The sequence below is a fragment of the Athene noctua genome, chromosome 2 (genome assembly GCF_965140245.1).
Source record: "Athene noctua chromosome 2, bAthNoc1.hap1.1, whole genome shotgun sequence".
Classification (NCBI taxonomy): Eukaryota; Metazoa; Chordata; class Aves; order Strigiformes; family Strigidae; genus Athene; species Athene noctua.
In genome coordinates, this window is record NC_134038.1 from 25001787 (window position 1) to 25024751 (window position 22965).

General features: G+C 43.5%; 2 protein-coding genes across 5 annotated transcripts in view; one reads left to right on the forward strand and one right to left on the reverse strand.

Moving 5' to 3' along the window:
- The window catches only part of STK3 (serine/threonine kinase 3), a 144859-nt gene extending 136496 nt beyond the window's left edge, over positions 1–8363 (forward strand). For 2 of the 3 annotated variants that reach the window (XM_074898649.1, XM_074898650.1), the window contains one exon: positions 877–1414. In XM_074898649.1, coding sequence (XP_074754750.1) covers positions 877–1035 — 159 coding nt within the window. In that variant the 3' untranslated portion in view covers positions 1036–1414. Of the gene's footprint in view, positions 1–876; positions 1415–4315 lie in introns of those variants that run through there. The other variant, XM_074898648.1, reaches the window with a different exon arrangement.
- A 5836-nt stretch (positions 8364–14199) lies between these two features.
- Positions 14200–20923, reverse strand: KCNS2 (potassium voltage-gated channel modifier subfamily S member 2). 2 transcript variants are annotated; one of them, XM_074898651.1, is made up of 2 exons: positions 20489–20923; positions 14200–18716 (listed from the first exon to the last, which is right to left on the reverse strand). In XM_074898651.1, the coding sequence occupies exons 1-2, from the start codon at positions 20572–20574 to the stop codon at positions 17246–17248; spliced, it is 1557 nt and encodes a 518-aa protein (XP_074754752.1). In that variant the 5' UTR covers positions 20575–20923; the 3' UTR covers positions 14200–17245. The 2 variants fall into 2 exon arrangements, with proteins under 2 accessions (XP_074754752.1, XP_074754753.1); XM_074898652.1 differs by lacking the exon at positions 20489–20923 and adding an exon at positions 19476–19530.
- Positions 20924–22965: the final 2042 nt, after the last annotated feature.

Sequence of the window (22965 nt, forward strand, 5' to 3'; positions counted from 1 at the left end):
TGCAGAGAGGCACTAGACTTCATCAGGAAAAAAATACATAGGCCAGGCAAAGGAACATATTTCAAATGTAGATCCTTCCCTGCAAGAGCAGGTGAGGCAGTAGTGCCTGATGTGCCCCCAGTACCTGCAAGACTCCAGCCTTTATTTGTAGCAGCCAGCAAGCCAGTGAAGTGATGTACTTGTTACATGACCCATCATTTTTAATGAATTAAATGTAATGAACTGTTTAACATTGTGAGAAAATATTTTTAGAAAGAAAAGATCTTGGTCAAAAGTAACTCCCTGCCATGAACTCAGGAAATTATTTCATGTATTATTTAAACACTCTGTTAGCAATTTGCTTTGACTAGTTCTGGCAGCAGTCTGTTGGGGAAGACAGGTGCCTTGTCATTCTTACCAGAAGGTACCTCTAAATATCTGTCAGACTGTTACTTTGCAGCAGCTGTCTATTTTTCAGGCATCTATAAGAGGCTGAAGTTCAGTAAGAAGTATTTGATTAAGCAATATAATTTATATACACAAATATAATTGTGTGTACTGTGGCTTGCTTTTTTTTCAGCCTAATGAGTTAAACTCCAGCCCTATATTTATTTTCAGTCTGTTTGCAAGGTATGCAAAGTGATTTTTTTGTTGTTGTTGTTAATTAAATGTGCTGTGTGTGTTTCTGTTTTCATAAGTTTTAAAATATTTACTGCAGAGCATGCTCAGGCTTTTGGTTATATAAACAGTTATATATGTGTACACATACACTCAAAGTGTGTAAAAACACTGCAACTGTAAATTAAAGGATTATGAAAGGTGATGGGTTTCATTGTTCTTGTAGACAGTTTTTAATCTTTTCTGTGGTTCTGTTTTGTTTGGTTGCTTGTTTTACAGTTAAAGAATCTGAGTTTAGAAGAATTACAGATGCGATTAAAGGCTTTGGACCCTATGATGGAACGAGAAATTGAGGAGCTTCGTCAGAGGTACACTGCAAAGAGGCAACCTATCCTAGATGCAATGGATGCAAAGAAACGGAGGCAACAAAATTTCTGAGTTTGTTTTACTTTCAGAGATAATACTATGAGTCAGTGTGGACACTGGTAACTTTGTAAGTCTGAAGGAATTAGATTATGAGAGTTTTCAAAAGACCAACCTTTTGACTTTTCCTTCACAGCCAGTGACAATTGGAGCAGTGAAAGAACATACATATGGTGTTCTGCAAAGGCAGCAAAACACATTGCCACTTGTTTATATTTTCAGATGTTTAATGTAATAAAAGTTTAATCTGTTTCTTCCCAATCTTTTTCAGGTGTATAGTGTTAACTTGGTGTTGTACGTTAGGAGTTGTGTTTTGGAGCACCTGGAACGATTTCTTGATTGTGCAACACTACAGAGCCTTATGTTGCAATATATTTTCCTCCCACTTAGTAGCATATTTATTGTGTAATCTTTGGTTATCCTATTTATTTTATGCCTGTTTTCTTTTTTATTAGGAAATATTAGGATAATATTGTGGTGAGCCGAGCCAGATTAGTTAAAATTGGTATTGTTAGTATAATGAAAAGAAGCTCACCACTGTATTATCTTTTAAAACTCCAATTTCAGCAAGCATCCCAACTCAGGACAGCACTTGAACATGTATCTCACCCATTCATATCAGTAGATTTAAACATAAAATAAGATAGACACATGTTTTTCTGCTCTCCTGAATCAGGGACTGTGGCTGTAGTTGAGTAATACAGTTGTTACGCTACCGAGCATTCTTTTAGAGAGTATTTCTGTCATTTTTACGCACACTGAATGATCTCTCATTAAACAAGAAAACAAGTGCCTAATCAGTTTTGATTTTCCTGTAATTCAGGAGAAGCAGTACTTCCAGTCACTCCTTCAGTGTAAATTTCCAATTGCTATTGCAATTCTGACCAGTATAAACCTATATTTTGCACCATAATTTTGTAATGAAGTAACAGCTACACTTTCTGGATATGTTTTTTGTTCATTTAATTTTTTATCACTGTGTTGAGGGGAAAGGGGAGTTATTCATGTTTTGGGTTTGGTTTAGTTTCACATTTTAGATACAAAGGGATAGTAATTTAAAAGCCAAAGAAAAAAAAAAAAAAGAATACTTATATATAATAAGTATTGAAAAGAAGACGTGTTTGCAGTCCTGCAGTTTTGTCCTGCAACCGCTAAACATTCAAAATTCCTGTAGTCTTCTGTGGTAGACTATGGGGAATCACAAATGCAGGACTAAGCTCTTAATACCTTTTTACAAGTTCTTCTGTCTGGTTTATATTGTGAGATATCTAGTAGGTAGAATTTACAACATTGCAAGAAATATTTCAGAGTTAGCAGAAAATGTGATCCACTTTCTGAACAATCTACTGTGTTCTCTATTGATATATTTACTATTGTTGCCTTTTGTGTAAATAACTTCACTGTGATAGTCATACTTCTTTAATCAATACAGCTGGAAACATCTTTACATTCAACCTTCAGCTGTTAAACTTTTAATGGTGACTACTGTATGGGCATCCTCTGTTAAATGTTTTCTGGAAGTTAGTAATCATCTCGTACCTCTTTACATTTACTGTCATCATATGTGGACCATTTAGATGGACCAGTGCAGATTTTGGAAATGATGCATTATATCATAAAGCTTATGCAAAAGAGAAACTAAAGTTTTTACAAGATCAGCATATGACTGCCATGCTGGGACCAGTACTTGGGTTTGAGCTGTATACAGCCACTGTTGTTATTGTCATTCTGTGTGTGTGTGTTTGTGTGCACACTACGCTCTAACATGTAAGCCCTAAAGTCAAATAAATTTTAGTTGTGATTGTTAGAACATCCTTACCCTCAATTCTCTTCATATTTCTTAAAGTAATTGACTATCCCTTATGAAAAAGAAGAACACAGAAGATCCATAAAAATTACTTTAGGCAAGATAAAATGTACCTGGTAGTCACATTTATAAAATGAAATGATGTAAAGTAAAAAATGGTATAATCATATCACTGTGTCATTAAATTATAATCATAATGCAGCAAAAATAACAGCACCAACCTCCCCCTATTAGTATGGTTCTTATTTATTTAAAATTAATTTCTAATTCTTGAACTTCATTCTCAAAAACTCAAAGGTGTGTGTGCGTACAAGTACTCCTGTAGGTATACACACATATATAGGCATATGTAAGAAAAAATATGAACCTGAACCATCAGGAGACAAGCCTAGCTTGCCTTTTCTTGGTGTGCCTTTTAAGCAAAGTGTCATTGTCCAGACACTCTTGCTGGCATCATTAGCAGCTTTCTTTTCCCTTACTCTCTTAAATTTTTCCCACCAAAAATAAGACTTTGATTTTGCATAATGTGGCTTTACAGTGTAATAGACAATGTAATAAAATGATCACAATTTTCATATTTTATGTATTCTGAAAACTTTAGTAATGCAGTGCACTAAGGATGAATTGCCTATCCAGAGGGACTCCAGTAAAAGGCTGTTTTAGACTAGAGCTGTTGGACTCTGACATTTGAAAGGTATCAGAAGATAAAGAACATCCTTTCTTCACTCCTGATCTGTCTGTATAGAAACAACTTGAGTAAATTTTGTGCACGTGTATGCACACAGGTATGGATTATACATGCAGCAGAAAAGTCTGAAAGCCATGGAATAAAATTAAAAAGTAAACAAGCCACTTAAAAATGGGTGGAAAAGAGCTTCTGATATACTGTAAACTGGGTAGATATAAGACATTTGTGACCAAAGAATACTTTCACCAACTAATATAAAACTAGTGATGTGGTGCAGTCAGTGTAAGAGTTGTCTTTGGCTTCAGAAGCCAGTGTATTGGGCTCTAAATTATGTGCAAGCGTAACACATAAATAGGCTTTATACTGAGAGATGGATACAACTTATTTTTTCTTTCTTCTGTTTATATGAATCAAATAATCCATGTTGATGACTACACATTTCTACTGCAGGATGAGCATCTCTGTAAAGGAAAGCTGATAGTATGATAAATAAAACATTTTAAAAGCAAGCCTTGCAGGAAATCTGATAGAACTACTGACAAATTAACCTTCAGTAAGATTTTAACCAAGTAATTTCTTGTTTGCTTCAGACTTTGTATGTATAGGTTTAGCAAGTAAAAAAAAATTTTGGAAAATCATTACTTATTACTAAACATTTGTAATAAAAGCTAATTTTTCATGTATAATTGTTGTCTTGTTCATTCTAACTGAAGCTAAATTATGTTAATATAACTATTAATATTCATTTCCATAATCATCTCTTATGCTTTTATTTCCTTTCTGTAATGCTGTGAGCCCAGCTGTGAGCGCAGAAAACCACATCTCTCAAAGTCAGCGCTGGAAAGGATCTTTCCAGCTCAAAACATTGCTGCAAGCTCTAGAACTCTGAGGATCTCAGTGGAAGAATATCAGGCCAGTCTAAGGACACAAAGCTTCAATCTTTGTGGAAGTCTCTCTCTCGACAATCTGAGATTGCTAAAGGCCCAGTCCTGAGAGCACTGAGCACCACCCCAATACACTGGAAGTCTTCATAGACATCTTTTACTTGGAGATACTAGTGGACATCATCAGCTTTAGGTGCTCCTTTGATTTTTCTAGTGTAGTGAGAACAACAGGTAGTGGATGGGCCTAACTAGAAGTGAATACATTTAATTTCTCAAGATTTTATACCATTGCCCATTTCTCTTATGATTTTTGAAAATTATTCTCTAAGAATTTGCCCTCAAAGAAATTTCAGTAAAAGGGACTCCTGAACAAAACTCCTTAGTGAGCCATGGTGTGATTGAAGTGACAAAATTCTACTGCTAATCTGAATTAATCAGACAATTACTGGATATTATAATTATTTGCTGTTTATTTACAATAAATAATAGCTTGCCTATATCTGCCCAAGTATACTCGGGTGAGAGTGCACAGTGGCTCAGGTTGCTTCTCCATCTGGTGTGTTGAACTTCCAAATATAAATATGGCTCGTGGTGAGTGAATCCATGCACAAGTATGTGAGAGAGCCTTAGTCACCATTAATAGGCACTGGTGCTTCCAGGCAGAGTGTATACTGTACGACTTCTGTAAAACACTGTGTGTGCACACCGGTTTAAGGATGGGATATGATGAGGGTTACATTTTCTCTTTAAGTGTAGACATGGTCATAAAATTAATTTAAAAGACTGACGATGTGAAGAAGTCTTTATTTCTTTGCATTCACAAATATTAAGGGCTCCAGCTTACTGTGGCATTTCCTTCTGTACTTCCAAGGGCGGTGATGGTCATTCTGTAATGTCATACAGCTGGCTGGGAGACCGACTTTGGGCCAATTCTGTACCAGGCTGTGGTGCAGCAGTGTTATGCCCACTATTGCCAGTGAAAGCCTGGGCAGTGTGTGGTGTTTCTCACAGTTGTATTGTGCCAGGTGAAGTAATGGCTTAATCTTTTGGGGGAAAGGCAAAATTACATTGATGGTTCAGTGTAAAATCATTAAGTTGCACTTGGGGACTTGCCCTGTTAAGCTTGTTTTAAAATACTTTTTCACAAAATGTGTTTCTCCTCTTTGTTTGGTGTATTCATGATGGAAGGGGACTACCATTTTCTCAATGTGCCCTTGTCCTTTTTGTGGTTTTGTTTTGGTTTAATTTTTTAGGGCTTTTAAAGAATATTTGAGAATTCCCCATATTATGCTTTTTCTCTTCCCCCTACTCGGGAAGGTGAATGTGGGCATTACTTTAAAGAGCATCCCCTGCACCAAGTGTTCTTGGGACATGCAAATGTCAGCAACAGCTTTTATTCTCTTCTGGTGAGAGATCACTGAAGTAAAGTCTCAGCTGTCCTGTTTTCCCTTCATTTGACAATATGGGATGTTAGATTCTAATCAAATCTCTCAGAATATTTGTTAGTCCCAGACAGACTAGATGCGAGGTACTTTTTTTCATTCTTTGCTTCACAAATTCCTCAGGATAAATTCATGCATAGTTTCACTAGGCCTTGGAGAGTCTTCTGGGTTAGAAAAGAGGTATATTTGTCACAGAAACAGGAAGAAAGAAATCATTAAACATTTTTTTCTTTGAAGAGAAAAGATAAATCATTTGCATTGCCCCTGGCCAGTTTGCTTATGAGGCTAGCTACAGGTGTGAGGAAAAAAAATGCTGGCTGACAAAAGCAAATCAGGTAGTCATCTGTGTAACTAACTGTTCTATGTTGCTGTTTCACATCTGATTTTCTTCCATTCATGTTTATTGTCTTTCATGTTTCTGCTTTATTTATTCAGTTGCCACTTTTAAAGATAGTTTTAATTTTTTGAGATGTTATAAATGGAAACATGCCATGACAGTGCCAAGTAAATAAACATGGAAAAAAAAAAAACAAACCAACAAACCCCTAACTCACTGAAAGGGTGGTGTTTTCTCCTCCTTTCCTCTCCGATGCCTTTCTGGGGTCGTGGAGGGTTTTGACTGCAGATGGTGTTTGTCTCTGCATGGAGACACTTTCCATGCTCTAACCCTGGGCAGACATGGGTGGATGTGGTTTTGTCAGGAGGCCTGAATGAGCTGTGCACCTACTCAGGATGTCATGCAAGTGGTATGCCCTGCTGGGATCCACAGTCCCCCTCCTACCCTCCTCCTCCTCCTGTCCCTCCCACGCTGTGGTGGAGACCCTTGAGGCTCCTGCAGAGTGTGAGGAAGGAACATGAAGCATCGGGTACCGCCTTGCCGCCCAAAGCCTTAGCATGAATCTGGAAGCTGTTGATCAGCACCAGGGTAGCAGTGTGCTCAAATCAATGCCTGCTTTGCAGGAGCCAGCTCCTTATCTCAGGGCCAAGGCCTTGCCATGCTGGCAAATGGCTTTTGATGCAACTTTCCTTTGTTGGCAGAACTGCAGCATGGCCGTAGCCCCTGGCAGATGCCGGCATGCCAACACCAAGGTATCTGAAAATCACATTTAACCTTTGGAAAGGAAAAAGTTCCTTGTATCTGTTTTTATACCAATGTACAAAAAGTGTTTAGTGTCCCTTAGGAAATTATTTCAGTGCAATGGAGGAGCCTGTAACGGCATCAGCCAACGATCGCTCTCTGCCCTACACCAGCATGTTTCTTAATCCAGTAGCGCTATCCCTTGGCCTCCCAAATTCTTGCTGTAGGCACTGGGTTTAGCTTTGCTAGAAGTCATAGTGGGAGCAGGAAGTTTTCATGTGCTGCGAGCAAACAGCCAGAGTCCTTGCCTGGTGGTGGTACTTCTCCAGTGCAAACAGGCCTTTCTAGAGGCCACAGAAAATTCAGAGGGGAAAAAGTGGGCAGTAAGCAAGGAGCTGCCTGGAGCCAGCCAGCAGGAAAGCATTGGAAGGAATTAAACTAATCTGATTCTGGGCCCAAATGTTGGTTTTCTGTCTGTCACAATGAGGAAAAACAGTAATGGTATTTACCTGTGCACTGCAAACCCCAGCAACCTTCAAAATTTTTTTCTTTAGGTGTCATAACTTCAGATATCAGATTTGTAAATATAAATGGCCACATGGTAATGTATCTATTTTTCTCTGACAAGTTAATTAACCTCTGTTCTTTACTAAAGACCTGGACTCTTCTCCCTGCAGATATTTCTTCTGAGGACAGATATTTTATATTACAGTATCTCTCCCTAGCCAACTCTGAGAGGAACATAGCCTTCCTAGTCCTGTTTCTCCCCTCAGGGATTGTATTTGGAGCTGACCAGTATAATCATTATTTCTCTGTACACAGGTATGCGCAAACACACACACAAGCACACCCCCTCTACCTCTTATTCATCCTTTCATTCCCTTGGTGTGACTGAAAGGACCGATGCACAAGAAGACGGCCATGGCCCTCAGATGTTTATAACACTGCTTTTTCCCCTCTTTAGATCTTTCTGCTGCTTTGCACTCCTCCTGGGCTTCCAAAGCCTGCATGGTTACTCTTAAGGAAAAACTCACAGCCAGTACATCAAAGAGGGAGACCAAAAGCTTTTTTTTGATTTATCTGACACTAAGCCTTTAGTGTGATGCATGAATTGATATTTCATTTTTATTACAGTACGATGGGGTATACAGATTTAACAGCAAGAGGTGTCCTTTTGATCTCTCATCACACAGGAAAACAGGTGTCATAGTCCAGAGATTATGAAGGTCAGAGATTATTTGAAGAAGGATTAAGTAGAGTTAACATTTTTCTTAGCAACCATATCCAAAAGCATGAGATTCTTTTTAAAATGCAGACCTTATTTCAGTCTGTAGATAAGTTGTATTTATTTGTCATATACCAATTGTCCCTGCTGAAACTATGAAAGAAGACTAGAATTTTTCTGTGTTTTGTATCAAAAAAATGAGAAACAAATCAAACTCTGTACTTATAGATACAATTAATAAAATAACTTTTTCTGAGTCTTCTGAAATCCAGGAAAAGTTTTGGTTTGTTTTTCATGTTAGTTGATCTTTACAGTATAAATTTCTTGAGACCATCTAGAAAATAATGAGGTGACTCTGATTTATAGGTACATATAAATGCTTAATCTAAACCCAATTTACCTCTGAAAATGAACAGAATTCTCTACTGCAGTAAGTGCTTGTTCAGTATTTCAATAAATACAGCCCTGACTCATTCCAAGAGCCTCTCTCATCCTGTTAGAAACTCTAAAACAGCCAGAAGTAACTTGGTAACCCACTATGGGCATGTACTAGAAAATGCTGATGGACTATATATACCTGTTGTATTTTTTCAGCAACATCCTGCTAAGGAAGCACATCCACTGCTGATTGCTCAGCTTTTATAGAAATACAGTAGCTTTTGGGACCATTTATATTCTACAGTGTAATGTGACTGGAATTGATGGCAATAGTGTTGTATTAGATTCAGTAAGCCTAGATCGCCCAGTTAGTGTAATTATAACTCTCTTGTTGACACCTAGATGTTTAAACAGCCCCCAAATATGTAATTATTGGGATAAATAAGGAATTGATTATTTCTGTGATCATAGGACCAGCAATACAGTATCCCAACAATTAATGCAAATTTATTCCAAGAGTGGGTATAAGTTTGAAGCCTTTTAAATGTAGTTAACATTGATTTATTCAGCCCATCAACTGACACAATTTTTATACATCTCATAGCACTTATCTTCAGTTACTGCCTCCACAAAAACACGACAGTTAAGTCATATCTTGCAGCTAAAGTAGGAGGAAGTCTTATTCGCAAAGTGTTTGTCTAATATTTTATTTTGTGGACAGATGCTGAAGTGTTTAGTTCAGCTCTTCACTCTAAAACAAGGAACAATGATTTATTTGGTCATACTAAGACAAGATTACTGAGCTGTCCTCCAGCTTCTGTCCTGATCAGTGGAAACGGGGCTGCTCCAGGCTGGATGGGCACCGTGCTGCAGACCCAGGCAGCAGCCGTGTCCTCTCATCACAGCAAGCGACAGAAGCTGCATGACCTTACTTTCCCAAAATACTATGAGGCTGCCAAATTTGTGTTTAGAGCTCTCTGTTGCTGACCTGAGTGAGAGGAGGGTATGCCTGACACCTCTGGTTGTGCTTGAAAATTTGGGGATCTAAACTTTGGTTGGTCCAGATCTCTAAATGAAACCATGCAAGACACGGCCATCTTGTCCACTTTGCAAGGAAAGAATCTGACCACTCTTTCAGCTGCAGCATTGTTTCTCATTCAGGTTTATTCTTTTCTGGACTGTATAGGATTAATGTTTTATCTAACAAGACAGAACCCAAATAAACTAATCTTTCATTCACCATGGCTTTTTTCTCACCTTCTCTAGCAGGGTGGAGCAAAGCATTCTGCTTTTTCAGTTGTGCTTTCTTAGGATAGAAAACTGTCAGATATCTTGTTGCAGGAAACATTAATTGTCTGACAAAGCCTTTTTTTTCTTTATTCTTGGTATGTCTAGACTGACCTCTCTCTGAATCTAAAGGGATTCTTAAGAGAATCAAATGCACCTAGAAACACCTGCCACCCCCTGTTCCCGGCACGGCTCCCATCTCCTGGCATCTTAAATGACTGTCAGTGCTTTGAGGCTCCTGCCAAGTGTGAGGAAGAACATGTGCATTTTTGTGTGGTGGTGGACAGGCCAGTGCTGTGCAACAGCTGTGGAACAGCTCACACGAAGAGGTGTCTTGTGTGCTCTCCAGCACTGCCCTGGTAGCACTGGTGAGAGCTCCAGTATGGTTCCAGTTTATTGTACTTGGGGAACATGAGAGCCAGGAGTGGGGCTGCCCTCGCTAACAGAAGGAAGAATCAGTGCATTTTTGCCATCAAAAGCATAAGAAAAATTGCCCTATGTTTATAAAGCGTTTCTAGTACCTCAGCTGAGAAGTCTCATGCGAAATCCAACTGTCAAACCTGATAGTTCACCTTCCAGGTTGAATATGAAGGGATCTGAGAAGGAGCCACATCCTGACTTGGGCCTGCTGTGGGGGCCGGCCTTACTTCTCCCCTGACCGTGCAAGAGAGGAGGAGACACAGAAGACAATTGGATGGGGATGACCCACACTTCCTGCAGGTGCTTGCAAGCAGCACCAGACTCTTTCCAGGTTTCAGTTGTCTTCTAGAGCATGCTCCCACAGGGAATACTGAGAGCCACTTCACTGTAGAAATATACATTCAGGGCTTCTTCCTTTGGCTTTTTGGGGTAGGGATTGAAATGTTAAGAAAGGATCATACTAGCAGTGACAATAGGAAGCTGTGCCTTGGTATGCAAAGAAACAGAGAACAGATTTTTCCCAAAAGTAAACCCCATTTTTGACATGTTATCTTTTGTGATACTTGGAAAACCTAACATACAGCAGTGCTAGCCCACAATATGGAATGCCTAGGCACTGGTACAATAGAAATAAATTAGAATTTACTTGGTAATGAAATGGCTGGCCATTAAAGGGGCTATGCTAGGGTGTTGATGTTCAGAACATTTCCTAGAATGGCACAGAACATGAATTTCAGAAATAGCATAGTAATTTAAAAGGGCAGTTTTCACTGAGAGTTGGTGGGATTGACATTTCTAAATCAGGAACTCTAACCACTCATTTGCTGTGTTACAACCCCACCAGACCACCCGCTCATCTATGCCATGGGGGCTCCAAGAATAGCCATATCAGGATACAGCAAACAGATAGAGAGGATGAAGCAGGAGGTACAGGACTTTGGGTGGGCAGAGCAGTGGCTGCTGGTAAGCAAACTGTGATGTTTGAGAACCACTCATCTTCCAAATGTGATTAAAAGTTTTCTTTGCAGGTCAACAATATAATCAGTGGCATAGTCTGCTCAGAACTACACAGGCTTGTGCACCACACAGAGCACCTGCGCATGTGGTGACAACAAGCAGATGTTGGACTCTGCATCTGAAAGTGGGCAGCTGTCTTGTGGTGCTTTAGATATATAGAAGAAATTGGCAGATTTATAGCAGACTTTGTCCAATCCCTGAAAAACTGTTTATTTCTGAACAGGGATCAGTGAGAAGCCAAATCCCACTGGTACCCTGAAAGAAAAAAAAAGAGTGGGAGGTGCTGATGTTTCTTCTACACTTCTATGAAGCTGAAATGTTGGATTTGTGCCACTGTCTCCTATAGCCAGATGCATTCATTTATCCAAGTAAGGACTTCCATGATTTAGGGTTGTGTGTAAAGGGTGAGGTGATGTCAGACAAATTTCTACGGAGTCCAGTGGGAGGTCAGTGTGAGTCTCAACACCTGTGAGACAATTCTCCATCCTCTGTACTAGCAGGAGAAATAAATACCAGAGCCAGACCTTTGCCAGCAGTGTCATGCTATCTTGGGAAACATTTCTAGACTGTTTGAGTTTGCCTCCTACGATTGACAACCCATAATTTTATATATGAGAGGTGAAGAGATCCACAATCTTTAATGAGGGTGATGTTTCTCAACAACTTCAACAACTTGCTCTGAAGGCACAGACATTATGGCTGTCTCTGAATCAACTAAGCAGAGAACTGTTGCTTTCAATAATGTATTGCCCGTTGTTGCATTGTTAACCCAGTAAATTATTCTCAGGTAAGAAGCATAATCCATTGTGGTTTTTTTTTTTTCCTTTTTTTAAGGAAAAAAGAGTCAGTAAAAGATACTTCAGAAAGTGGATGGGAATATTCTTCTAGCCCTGCCTAAACAGTGGGTAACTTGAAAATAAATTACAGTTCAAATTAATTTCTGGTGTAACTTAATGGAAAGCCAGGTGCATAAACTGGGGAAAAGAAGGATAACATGAAGAGAAAATAATCGTTCTGTCCAACACCTCACTGAGGGGTATGAGTGGTGACTGTGGGTTGAATGTTGTTTGAAAGTGCCATCAAAGGTAGATTAAAGTCAGGAGTATTGTGAGAGGAAATGGATAACTAGCACAGCAAGAACAGTTACTCCAGGGGCTTTCTGCTGCTTATATGTGCACAGCTGGGGCCTCTAAGGATGGGGATTGTTTTGGAAGAGATGAAAGGTCATGTCAAGTTGATTTAGCGCCCATAAGTGCTATTGGTATGTTGCTTAGTCCCTAATCTGTGAGGTAGAGAACAAGAAGCTTGCACTATTTGCTCAACTGAAAAATGTGGCTTCCCCACCACAACCACCAATTAAGAGCATTTTTTTAAAATAGAAATCTAGCCTGATGTGTATGTTTAAAGGAAACTTATCTTCACAATGAGATCCAGGCTTCTCTTTGGTTATAATATATACTCAGAATATCCCGAAACTTAAATCAGTGCTTAATCCCTGGTGAAATATACTTTTTTATGCATTTAATTTCCATTTTGTGGCACAAAGCTGAGTTCTTGAGTGTGTTATACACTACTGGGACAAGAAACACAGCACAAAGAGCACCAGATACAGTAGTTCCCTGCAGTCTCATAAAGTTCTGTACAAAAAAGTACAAATACTGGAGGTATTAAAGTTGGAAAATTAAACGCAAAGTTCTTTGTTTTTAAGTTTGCAATGTGAAATAGCTCATGCTATATATAATATGTGAGGAAAAAACAGTCTGCTTTCAAAATGGATGAAGTAGTCTGCAGGGAAAGAGAGAATTAGCAGCTGATGAAAGTAAGTGAATAATAAACCAGGCAATAATACAAAATCTGAACATACATAAAAAGCTTAATCACAGTCTATATATAGAGTTTACATCTCAGGAAAATAATGTAACATATTGCTTCTCAAGGACATCTCCGACTCTCATAATAGACTAGATTTGTACTAGAAATTAAGATTCTCTAATGGTTTATTCCTGGCGATAAAGTAAGTTGCTTCTTTTGAAATATTACCATAATTCTCATTTAAGCAATTCAAAGCTCTCGGCTGAAAAAGAGCAGGAGCAGCGTTTTCACTGGTGCCAGGAAGGTGACCGTCACAAGGCAGGAGGAGCACATGCCAAGTGCAATGTTCTTCATTAAACTGCACATCCATAGGAAGCGGATTTCTGACCACAGCAATTTTCAAGTTTCAAACACTGGAGGAAGCAGCCCATTAGTCCTCTCATCCTTCATTTCTGACCTGCTGTTTTATAGAAGGGAAGATGCCCTGCTCTTGCAAAACAGTGATTGAAGCCTGGCAAAAGTACTAACTACTCAAAAAGTACACCACCTCTTCTTCCCACTGAGGCTTTGGAGAGATTGAATTTTTCCATCGAAGTGTAAACATTTTTCTGTAATTTTTATTTAATGAGAGCTGAGGATTCTCAGCACTTACTGGCTTGAGCCCTGGAATAGAGGTTACTTCATAAAATGGCAGGAAGGGTGTGCCTCATTCTTCCTTACCTAGCTATTTTGTGGGAGCTAAGACATTACTTAAATCAGAACAACTGTTATCCTCCTTGGTGAAAAATTCTGTTAGTCATAAGCAAATATTAAAACTGCTGTACAAAGCAATACAATACCATACAGTGTCAGCTCAAACAGATTAAATCTAAGCAGAAGTAATGCAGAAAAAAAAGGTTACATCCCCTAGGATAGTCAGGGGAGCAGAACTTGTAAAAAGAAAGCATAAGGAAGCTTGGCAGGTATAGTCCTGTGAAAATAGGCATGTAAGGGCATATGGCTGCTGTCTATAAATGTATCGTGCATGCAAACACTAAGAGGAAAATGAAATATTTAAGCTAAAGAACAGTGGTGGCATGAGGGAAAAAAAAAAAAAAAAAGCAACAAACAAAAAAACCCCAACAAACTGATACAAAGCAGCCATTAATAAAATGATGCTAAAAGTTGCACAAGCTTTGGAGAGCAGCACAGCTCTGGAATGCTCTTCTGGAGGAGGGGGGAGCAAAAAATCTGACTACTTTTAACATGGAGTTAGTTAAGTTTATGAAGGGAATTCCTGTGTACTGTGTAAAGTCATTGTCATGATAATAAGAACATATTAAATTTCAGTACTTTATTTATTTAGTGTCTTTGATCCAAAGCACTTATATAAAAAAGCAATAATGAAAATTCCTTTCAGCCAGTACAATAAAAGTCATAATTCCTTGGGGTATTTCATTTTCTTTAGCAAAATGCAATTTGGACATGTTCCATTCAATATTTGCAGAAATGACAGAGCATCAGCCCTATGAATAATAATAAATCTAGAACATAAGATAAGCTATAGGTTATTGAAATGATGTGTTGCAAATTTTGGATCCAACCTTTGCAATGCTAAACTAGCAACAGCTGAGGGAATTTGTGACTCTTTGGCAAGTTTACAGGTCTCTTCAAGTAACTGCCCTGAAAGTCATTGGTTTTCAACTCTGTGAATCTACTGCTTGTGAAACAGACAAAACCACTGCTTGAAGCTGGATTCTCTGAAGGCTCCCAGTCAACAGACCTAGTGAGAACTTGCAGCGTCCTTGACATCCGTGGGAGAGTTTGCTACCCTTGCAGCATGTAACCTAACTGGAGTGTATGCACTGTGCAAGCCCACCTTTTCCTTCCCTTATTTCTTTCATCATATTTCAATTCAACAGGCAACCTAGTGCTATGCCATGTTTTGGGTGGGTGTTTGTAGGTGTATGATAGTTTACACACATGCAATATGAACCAGGAAAAAGACTACTGAATTTATGCCTGTGACCCAGCAGAGAACTTGAACCAGCCCTCCAGAAGTGAAAACCTTAGCAAAATGTTTCAAGTTTGGCCACCTAATTCAGATTATCTAGGTCTACCTTCAGGGCCATGTATATGGCTCTTCAGTTTTCAGGGACAGCAAACAATGTCTTGCCTATTGACTTTATAACTTGTGCAGGCTATGTTGAAATCTCCAAGCATTTTATCTGGTAAGGTTAGAAAGGACTCGTCTCCCTCACACTTGATGGCCTAAATCAACTACTAACTGACATGAGGGTGTTCAAAGGAAACAGTGTGTGTTGGGTAAATTATTTCACACTGTGTATTCTGTGATCACTGAGCAAACAGGAATCTGATCCTGGGTGCTCAGCTTTCTGGTTTTAGGTGGAGTTGATATAGCAACAACAACAAAAGATCCAGACCAGACAGCAACCTCTAGTAGCCTAAAAAAAGGGAATTACCTATTCACAACATATTTGCTTTAGTTGGACCACTCCTTGTTCTGTACAAGCAGGCTTCCAAACATCACAATTTTAGCTTTAGTATTTTAATTACTCTTCAAACTAGTTTGAATTTATCTTCTGAACCTCTCTAATCTTCACAACAAAAAACAAAAAATTTAAAATAATGATTGGAACATTATATGTAATAAATGGGATGGAAAAGCAGTAGGATCTGAACAGAAATGCTGTTCTGCCCACTGAGTGCCAGTAGTTTGTTTTATAGCACAGACCTCTAGAAGTAGAGGGAAGCAGTGGCTTCTGCCTGTTGGCTGCAAGTATTTGATTTCTGTACAATTGCATAAGGGAAGAGACTGAGCACTCAAAAATAAGGTTGTGCAGATTCATGATTACTCTTGCAAGCTCAGATGATCTGCTCTCTCACATCTTTTTTTTTTTTTAAAAAAAAAAGAAGTACAGGCCAGCCCTTGAAAGGATTTAAATCAACTATGTCACAGAAGCAGGTAGGAGGATCTGCCCACAGTGAGTGCAGCATTAAGCTCTTTTTCTTTATTTGTTCCTTTCTTAGGCCCTTATACTCTTCCTTAGCTCTGAGTTATGAGTTCCCTTCTGAGGGAAAATGTGACTTATAGGGTTTTTTTTTTTCCTTAGAGTTTCCTTGGCAGAAAGCTTAATGGAATTGTCTGCCATTAACACCTGCTTTCAAGCTTTCCTGATAAAATTAGCTTTTATATCTCAGCATCACATATGGCATCTTTATAATTAGTCTTTTTGCAGTATATGAATGTCAGTTCCTAAAATGCTGCCTGTACTGTTCATGTGGATATTTTGCTTCATTAAACAAATCCGTGTTTCTCATTGGAGCTTCTAATTGTTGAAAACCCACATTTTTGTGTGTCTGATCTCAGAATCATTTTGACGGACTGAAATATGACACATCTTCAGCTTCACTGGAACCGAGCTGCGTGCAGATCACTTCTGGAAATGGGAACCTGAAATGTCTTCATGGGCCTCCATACCTAGAGTCACTTGTGGAAATGTAGCCTTTGAATATGTAGCTATCTGTAAATGAGGGGTGGGCTTTTTCAGAGGGCTCAGTATTGATCTAATCTTGGAAGCAGAGGTAGGTCTATGCTTAGGAGCTTCTGAAGAATATTACCATACGTAACATTTCAGAACAAGAACACCCAGTTTTTAACACAAACTTCATTGAAACCTGAAGCTCAGATGTGTTTTCAGACATGTGACGATCAGAATTACCAGTCAGAAAGATGGGAGTGTTCCCGTGTCAGTGATTCACAGGTGATTGTTTTAAACTGTTGTAAAATGCACGGGAAGTCCTACTCTAGTACAGATACCAGTATAGGTGATGGGTGATTTTTTTCATTACTCATGTCACAGCTAAGAATTTTTATTTCACTTGGGTACGTTCATTTCTCTGCTCAGATGAGGAAATGCACAAAGTAACAGATCATCACTATACCACTAGCACTAATGTCATGGAAGTGGTAACATTTGTATGAAAAAGTCAGCATTTAGTAACGATGCAACAGGATGAAAATGTGCAAACTGTCAACTTGTAATAGAAACGTCTTTAGTTTCTCAAGTGCAAAGTTAGTGCAGTGTCAGCAACACTATTCTCTAGGAAAAAAGAAGACAAATAGGAAAACATTTATATTCATAGCTCTTGATATCTCTCATGCAAACTGCTGTCAAACTCGTACACTAATGCAGTGAATCATTCAGGCTCAGCTCACTGGGGGTACTCCTGCTCATATTGGTAAGACTGGCCATAAGGGATTTAACTTTATAAGCATAGTAGTCCCTTAAATTGACTGATGGAACTTCTTTCATGCCATCACCAAAATCACAGCTTCTCATGGCACTCTCTAACTGCTTCTGACGCCTGTAAAAGTGGGAGAATTTGTTGAAGATCAGTGTAATGGGAAGCACTACCACTAGGATACCAGCTAGGATGCATGCAGATGCCGTCAACTTGCCAGCAGTGCTCCCTGGCACAACATCCCCGTAGCCAACTGTGGTCATGCTAACGGTAGCCCACCACCAACAAGCAGGGATGGTGGCTAACCCCTCATTCTCTTCTTTCTCAATGGTGTAAGCCACTACTGAGAAAATGGAGATGCCAACAGAGAGGTAAAGTAAAAGAAGCCCCACCTCTCTGTAGCTATACTTCAGGGTGGCTCCAAGAGACCTAAGACCTGTGGAGTGTCTAGCAAGCTTTAAGATGCGAAAGATCCTCATGAGTCTCAGCACTTGTGCAACCCTGCCTAAATTTGCTAAAGTCGGACTGCTTTCCACCACCAAGTTGACAATTAAGGTAATATAAAATGGAAGGATAGACATTAGGTCAATTAAATTCAGGGCATGCTTGAAAAATTTTAAAAAGTCAGGAGCTACTGCAAATCTCGCCACCAGTTCAAAAGTGAACCATGCAATACCAAAATGTTCCACGATTTCAAAGCGAGGGTCTTCCTCGGGGTTCCCGTTGCTGTCAACAATCTGAAAGTCTGGGAGGCTGTTCAGGCACATAGTCACGATGGAGCCCAGCACCACTACTATTGAAAGGACACTGAAGATTCGGCTTAAGACTGAGTACCCAGGATTATCCAAAGCGAGCCAGAGCTGCCTCCTGATGTTTCCAAAGGGTTGTTTGTCAAATTTAGAGGCATCATTGTAGAATGCCAAAATCTCATCAAATGAAGATGTGGTACTTTCCTGGTCACTTTGTTCCTCCCATTTCTCTTGGTCTGGCTCCATTTTCCTCCCATGGTAGCTGTAACTGCAGCAGGAGTCTATAAAGAATTCATTGATTCCCCAGTATTCAATCTCTTGGCTGAAAGAAAACACGCAGAGTTCACCCATCACATGGAGCTTGCCAGTGTTATAAAAATGTAGCACGTAAGGAAAGAGCTCAGGGTTCCTGTCAAAATAAAATTCGTTCTTGGTGTCATCATAGTCATCGCAGAGCTCCAGTATTGACTCCTTTGAGTGGCAGCTCAGCAGTTTGCCCAGCCTGGTCTCGGGGAACCTTAATAACATGTTGGATCTCATCTTTTTCTTAAAGCCACCAACGTTGATGCTGATCTCATTGTCTTCAAAATTTGCTTCAGATAAAGTCTTCAGGCTCTGCCCTGTCATAGTGAGCTCCTTCCAAAGGTGTATCAGGGATGAAAACCTAGGATGCAATTGCACAGAAAATACGCAGAATGAGCACATGTACAGCATGTTCACCTATTGATGCTTGCTTTCTTTTCTCTCTCTTTTTTCCTTCCTTCCTTCCTTCCTTCCTTCCTTCCTTCCTTCCTTCCTTCCTTCCTTCCTTCCTTCCTTCCTTCCTTCCTTCCTTCCTTCCTTCCTTCCTTCCTTCCTTCCTTCCTTCCTTCCTTCCTTCCTTCCTTCCTTCCCTCTTCCTTTCTTTCCTTCTTTTTTTCCTCCTTTGCTCTTTTCTTTCCTTCTTTCCTTCTTTCTTTCTCTCTTCCCCTCTTTTTCTCCCTTTTTTTTTCTCCCTTTTCTCCTGTTCCCCCCTTTTTGCCTCTTTCTTTCTGCCACTCCCGCTGAAGACACTGAGGGCGGCTCCTTTGTTCCCGCCGTAAGCTCCTGTCCCTCCCCGTACCCTTCACCTGGGCTGCGGCTGTCGCTCCTCCGACCCCCCGCCCCCCTCCATTACTCACGGCCTTTCTGCGACCGGGTCCGCGCGGACATTTCCCTCCCTCCCTCCCTCCCTCCCTCCTTCCCGCCGCGCCCCGGCCCCGCCAGACGAGGCTGCCGCCGCCCGGGGCCCCGCTCCCCCCCGCGCCGCTTGCCCGGCCGCGCCTCAGGAGCCGGCGCCCAGCGCCGCCGCCCCTGCCCCGGGGGCGCCGCCGCCCAGCGCCCCGCTCGAGCCCCCGCCGCGGCGGAGCCGCCCCGCTCCGCGCCCCGCCGCGCCCGCCCCTACCTGCTCTCAGCGGCCGCGGCCCCCCGCCGGCGCGCCCTGCTGCCCCCGGCCCCGGCCCGCCATCGCCGCCGCGCGCGGGGGCCGCCAGGGCTCGCCTCGCTGCCGCTGCCGGTGGGGGTGCCGGTGCCGGTGGGGGTGCCGGTGGGGGTGCCGGTGCCGGTGCCGGTGCCGGTGCCGGGGAGGGCGGCCCCGCCGGCCGCGCGGTGCTGAAGGGACAGCGGCCGCGCGCCACCCCCCTCAGCGGCGGGAGGCGGCGGCACACGCGCTCGTCATGGCGACGACCCCCGCGGCTGCCGCCCGCCCCCGCCGCTCCCACCTTCCCCCCGACCCGACCCCGCCGGCCCGATCGGGGCTGCGGCCGCCGGACGACGGCGCGGAGCCGGGGCGGGCGGGTGGGCGGCCGGCGGGGGGGGCCGGCGGCCGCGCTGCCCGGCTGAGGAGGGGCGGCCCGGCGGAGCCGATGTGCCGGCGGTGCCTCCGCTCGCTCGCTCTCGCTCCTGCCCCCGCGCACCGGCGCCGCGCGGGGACGGCAGCGGCGCCGCAAACTCGGGTTTCCTCCCCCCGCGATCCTGCCTCACGCCGGCTCCGAGCGGCGCAACTTCCCGAGGGGGGACGCCCACCCACGCTCGCGGTGGCTCTGGGCACCCGCGGACCCTCTCCCGAAGGGGGGACGCCCCCCCCGGCCACAACACCACCCCCCACCCCCCCCCGGCCCTCTGGCCCCACACCCGGCGCCGCGGGAGCCCGGGCAGGGGCCGGGGGAGGGGGGTGTGGGGTGGTGCCGCTGCCCCCCCCCGCCCCTGCCACGGCACCAGCGGGTCCTGCCGCGGCCACCCACGCTGCCCGCACGCAGTGTCCCTGCGGAGCCTGAAAATACGAAAGACGGGGCAATTCGGGGTGAGGCAAGCGAGGTGAGGCTGCCCGCCGTCCCCTCAGTGCCGGCTAGGAACCCCCCACCTCCCCACGCAACCCTGTCCCGCCATTTCGGGAGGAATAATCCTGCCAGCCCGCACCTGGGGCGCGGGGGGAGTGTGACCTCCCTGCGCTGCTGCTCCGGGCGGGGGCATGTGGAAGAATGGCGAGTTACACGGTCACCCATGGCAGCGTGGCTGGCGGCGGCTGTGGGGAAATCTCCCTCCTCTTGCTGAGCCCGGCATGAGGCCGTTTCACCGGGGAGAAGCCCGGGGCTGGCAGCCGTGGGACGCGGTGGCCGCCCCTGCGAGCAGCAGCCGGCTGCGCACCTCGTCCACCCTGAGCAGGAGCCGCCTGCGCACCGGGGCACCGACGCTCCGAGGCAGACGGGTGCTTTGACCCGGGACAACCCGCACGGTTTCCTGCCAGCCGCCCCGTGACCACCTTCCCGCTCGTCATCCCACGCGTCCCGCGCAGTCCGGCTCCTGGAAAGGCATTGCTGCCAATGCTGCGCAGGAAGGGGGTGCGGGGGCACGAAGCCTCCTCGCTTGCTTTGCCCAGCCCTGGCAGAGTCCCGAGCGCTCCAGCCCTAGGCATCGCCCTCGGCTTCTTCCTCAAACCCTTTGGAGGGGGACAGAGGTTGTACATCCCACCTCCAGCAGCACATGAGCCCTGGGCACGAGGCACCCCAAGGGATGAAAGAACACCCTGTAAGAGCCCAGGTAACTGAGTGCAGACATGGAGTCGGGCAACTCTAGACCTGGTACCTGCCAGTGGCTGGGTCGCCAAGAGCCTGCTCAGCCTCCCTACCTGGGGTGTCGTGATCACCCCACCACGTCCCACCAGTGTTGGTGCACTGTCTGACCGGAGCCCCCACGCCTCTGGGGACACTCCCACAGCAGTGTGCATGGACCCATAGCACCCACAGCTCCCCAGGGATGCTTCAGAAGATCCGTGCTTCAGGGATGCTACAGATGCTGCCCCTGCTTGCCTTTTCTTGGGTGGTGCTTGCTCCTGCTTTGCTCTCCTGCTGGTGAGTGCCTCCCGCCTCCCTTTCCCGCTACGGTCCTCCAGCGTGTCCCTCCCTTAGCTGCAGATGCCCTGGGTTGGGGCTGTGGGTCCCAGCGTGCCTCACTGAATGTCCAGAGGCATCTCACGGGAAGTTGAACCCACACTGAATTACGTGCACCGGGCTGCCCTCCTGGCCAGGGAAAGTGCTGCTGCCTTTTTCTGTTCAGTCCCCCCAGCTCTGCCCCTCCTGGGAAGGGGCACACAGGAGGCAGAGACCGCGTGTAACAGGGAGGAGGCTTCGCAAATGCAGTGGCAACCTGCACTTTTCCCTGTAACAACGGCTTCTCATCTCCAGAGAAGCAGCTCTCCTGCTTCCCAGCAGCAGCATAGTTGTAGCTTGTGACAGCCTCCTCCTCCCAGGGCTTTGCTGGTGAACCACTCACTGGGGAGCTCTAATTATACCGGCTTTTAATGCTCGGGGCAAGGGATGGCAGGACACAGGACTGGGAACCACCACGTTGGGATTTCCGAGTTGGATGCCCCCACCATGTTCCCCAGGGCTTGGATAGATCAAAACTTCTCTGCTGTAATTTCCCACTTACCGTTAGGAGAACAAAAATAACTCATATTCCTTAGTGACGTTGCAAGGAATAGTGAGTTGCTGCTGCTGGTGCATTCAAGTGATGTCTGTGTGCTTTCACCAGCTCTGCGCTATCCTAGGTATCTAGTGAGGGCTTTAAATTACCGAAACATCTTCAGCAAATTTATAAAAAAAAAATTTTTCATTACTTTTCTTCCTTATTCTTAAATTAGGTATTTTTTTCCCTAATGCTGCTATGGAGGAAACCATGTGAAGAAAATGTTTAGAAGATTTTCAAGCTTTTATCTATTGTTCTCACCTTCTCAGCCACTTGACTAAGAAAAAAGATTATAGGCAGCCCCATAATCATTCATCCATCTCTGTTCTTATCCACCCTGGAAAAAAATACTGGTCACTTTTCTAACCTCTATTTTCTCATTAAAAGGCACAGTGAAGGAATATATCTGTGTAAGGATACAACTGCCCCTAGTCTAATATAACTGCTCCTGTAATCAGGGCTAATTGGCTCAGCTGGATCATTTTTCTAATAAGGCTAAAATGCTTCCAGCACCCACGATAGTAATCCAAAATCCATCTGAATGTTTCTGCAAGGCGTGCACTCTGCTCCACAGCCACACAAGCAGGTCTGTTGCTGACCTAGTGTTTCTGCCTTTCCAGCAGTAAGTACAGGATGAATTGCTGTGGATGTGCCATCCCTGGTGGAATCCACAGAATCGTCTAAATTGGAAAAGACCGTGAAGATCATCCAGTCCAACCACTGACCTCACATTGACAGTTCCCAACTACACCATTTTCCTCAGCGCTATGTCAACCCAACTCTTAAACACCTCCAGGGATGGGGACTCCACCACCTCCCTGGGCAGCCCATTCCAACCCCTGACAACCCGTTCTGGAAAGAAATGCTTCCTAATATCCAGTCTAAACCTTCCTTGGTGCAACTTGAGGCCATTCTCTCTTGTCCTGTCG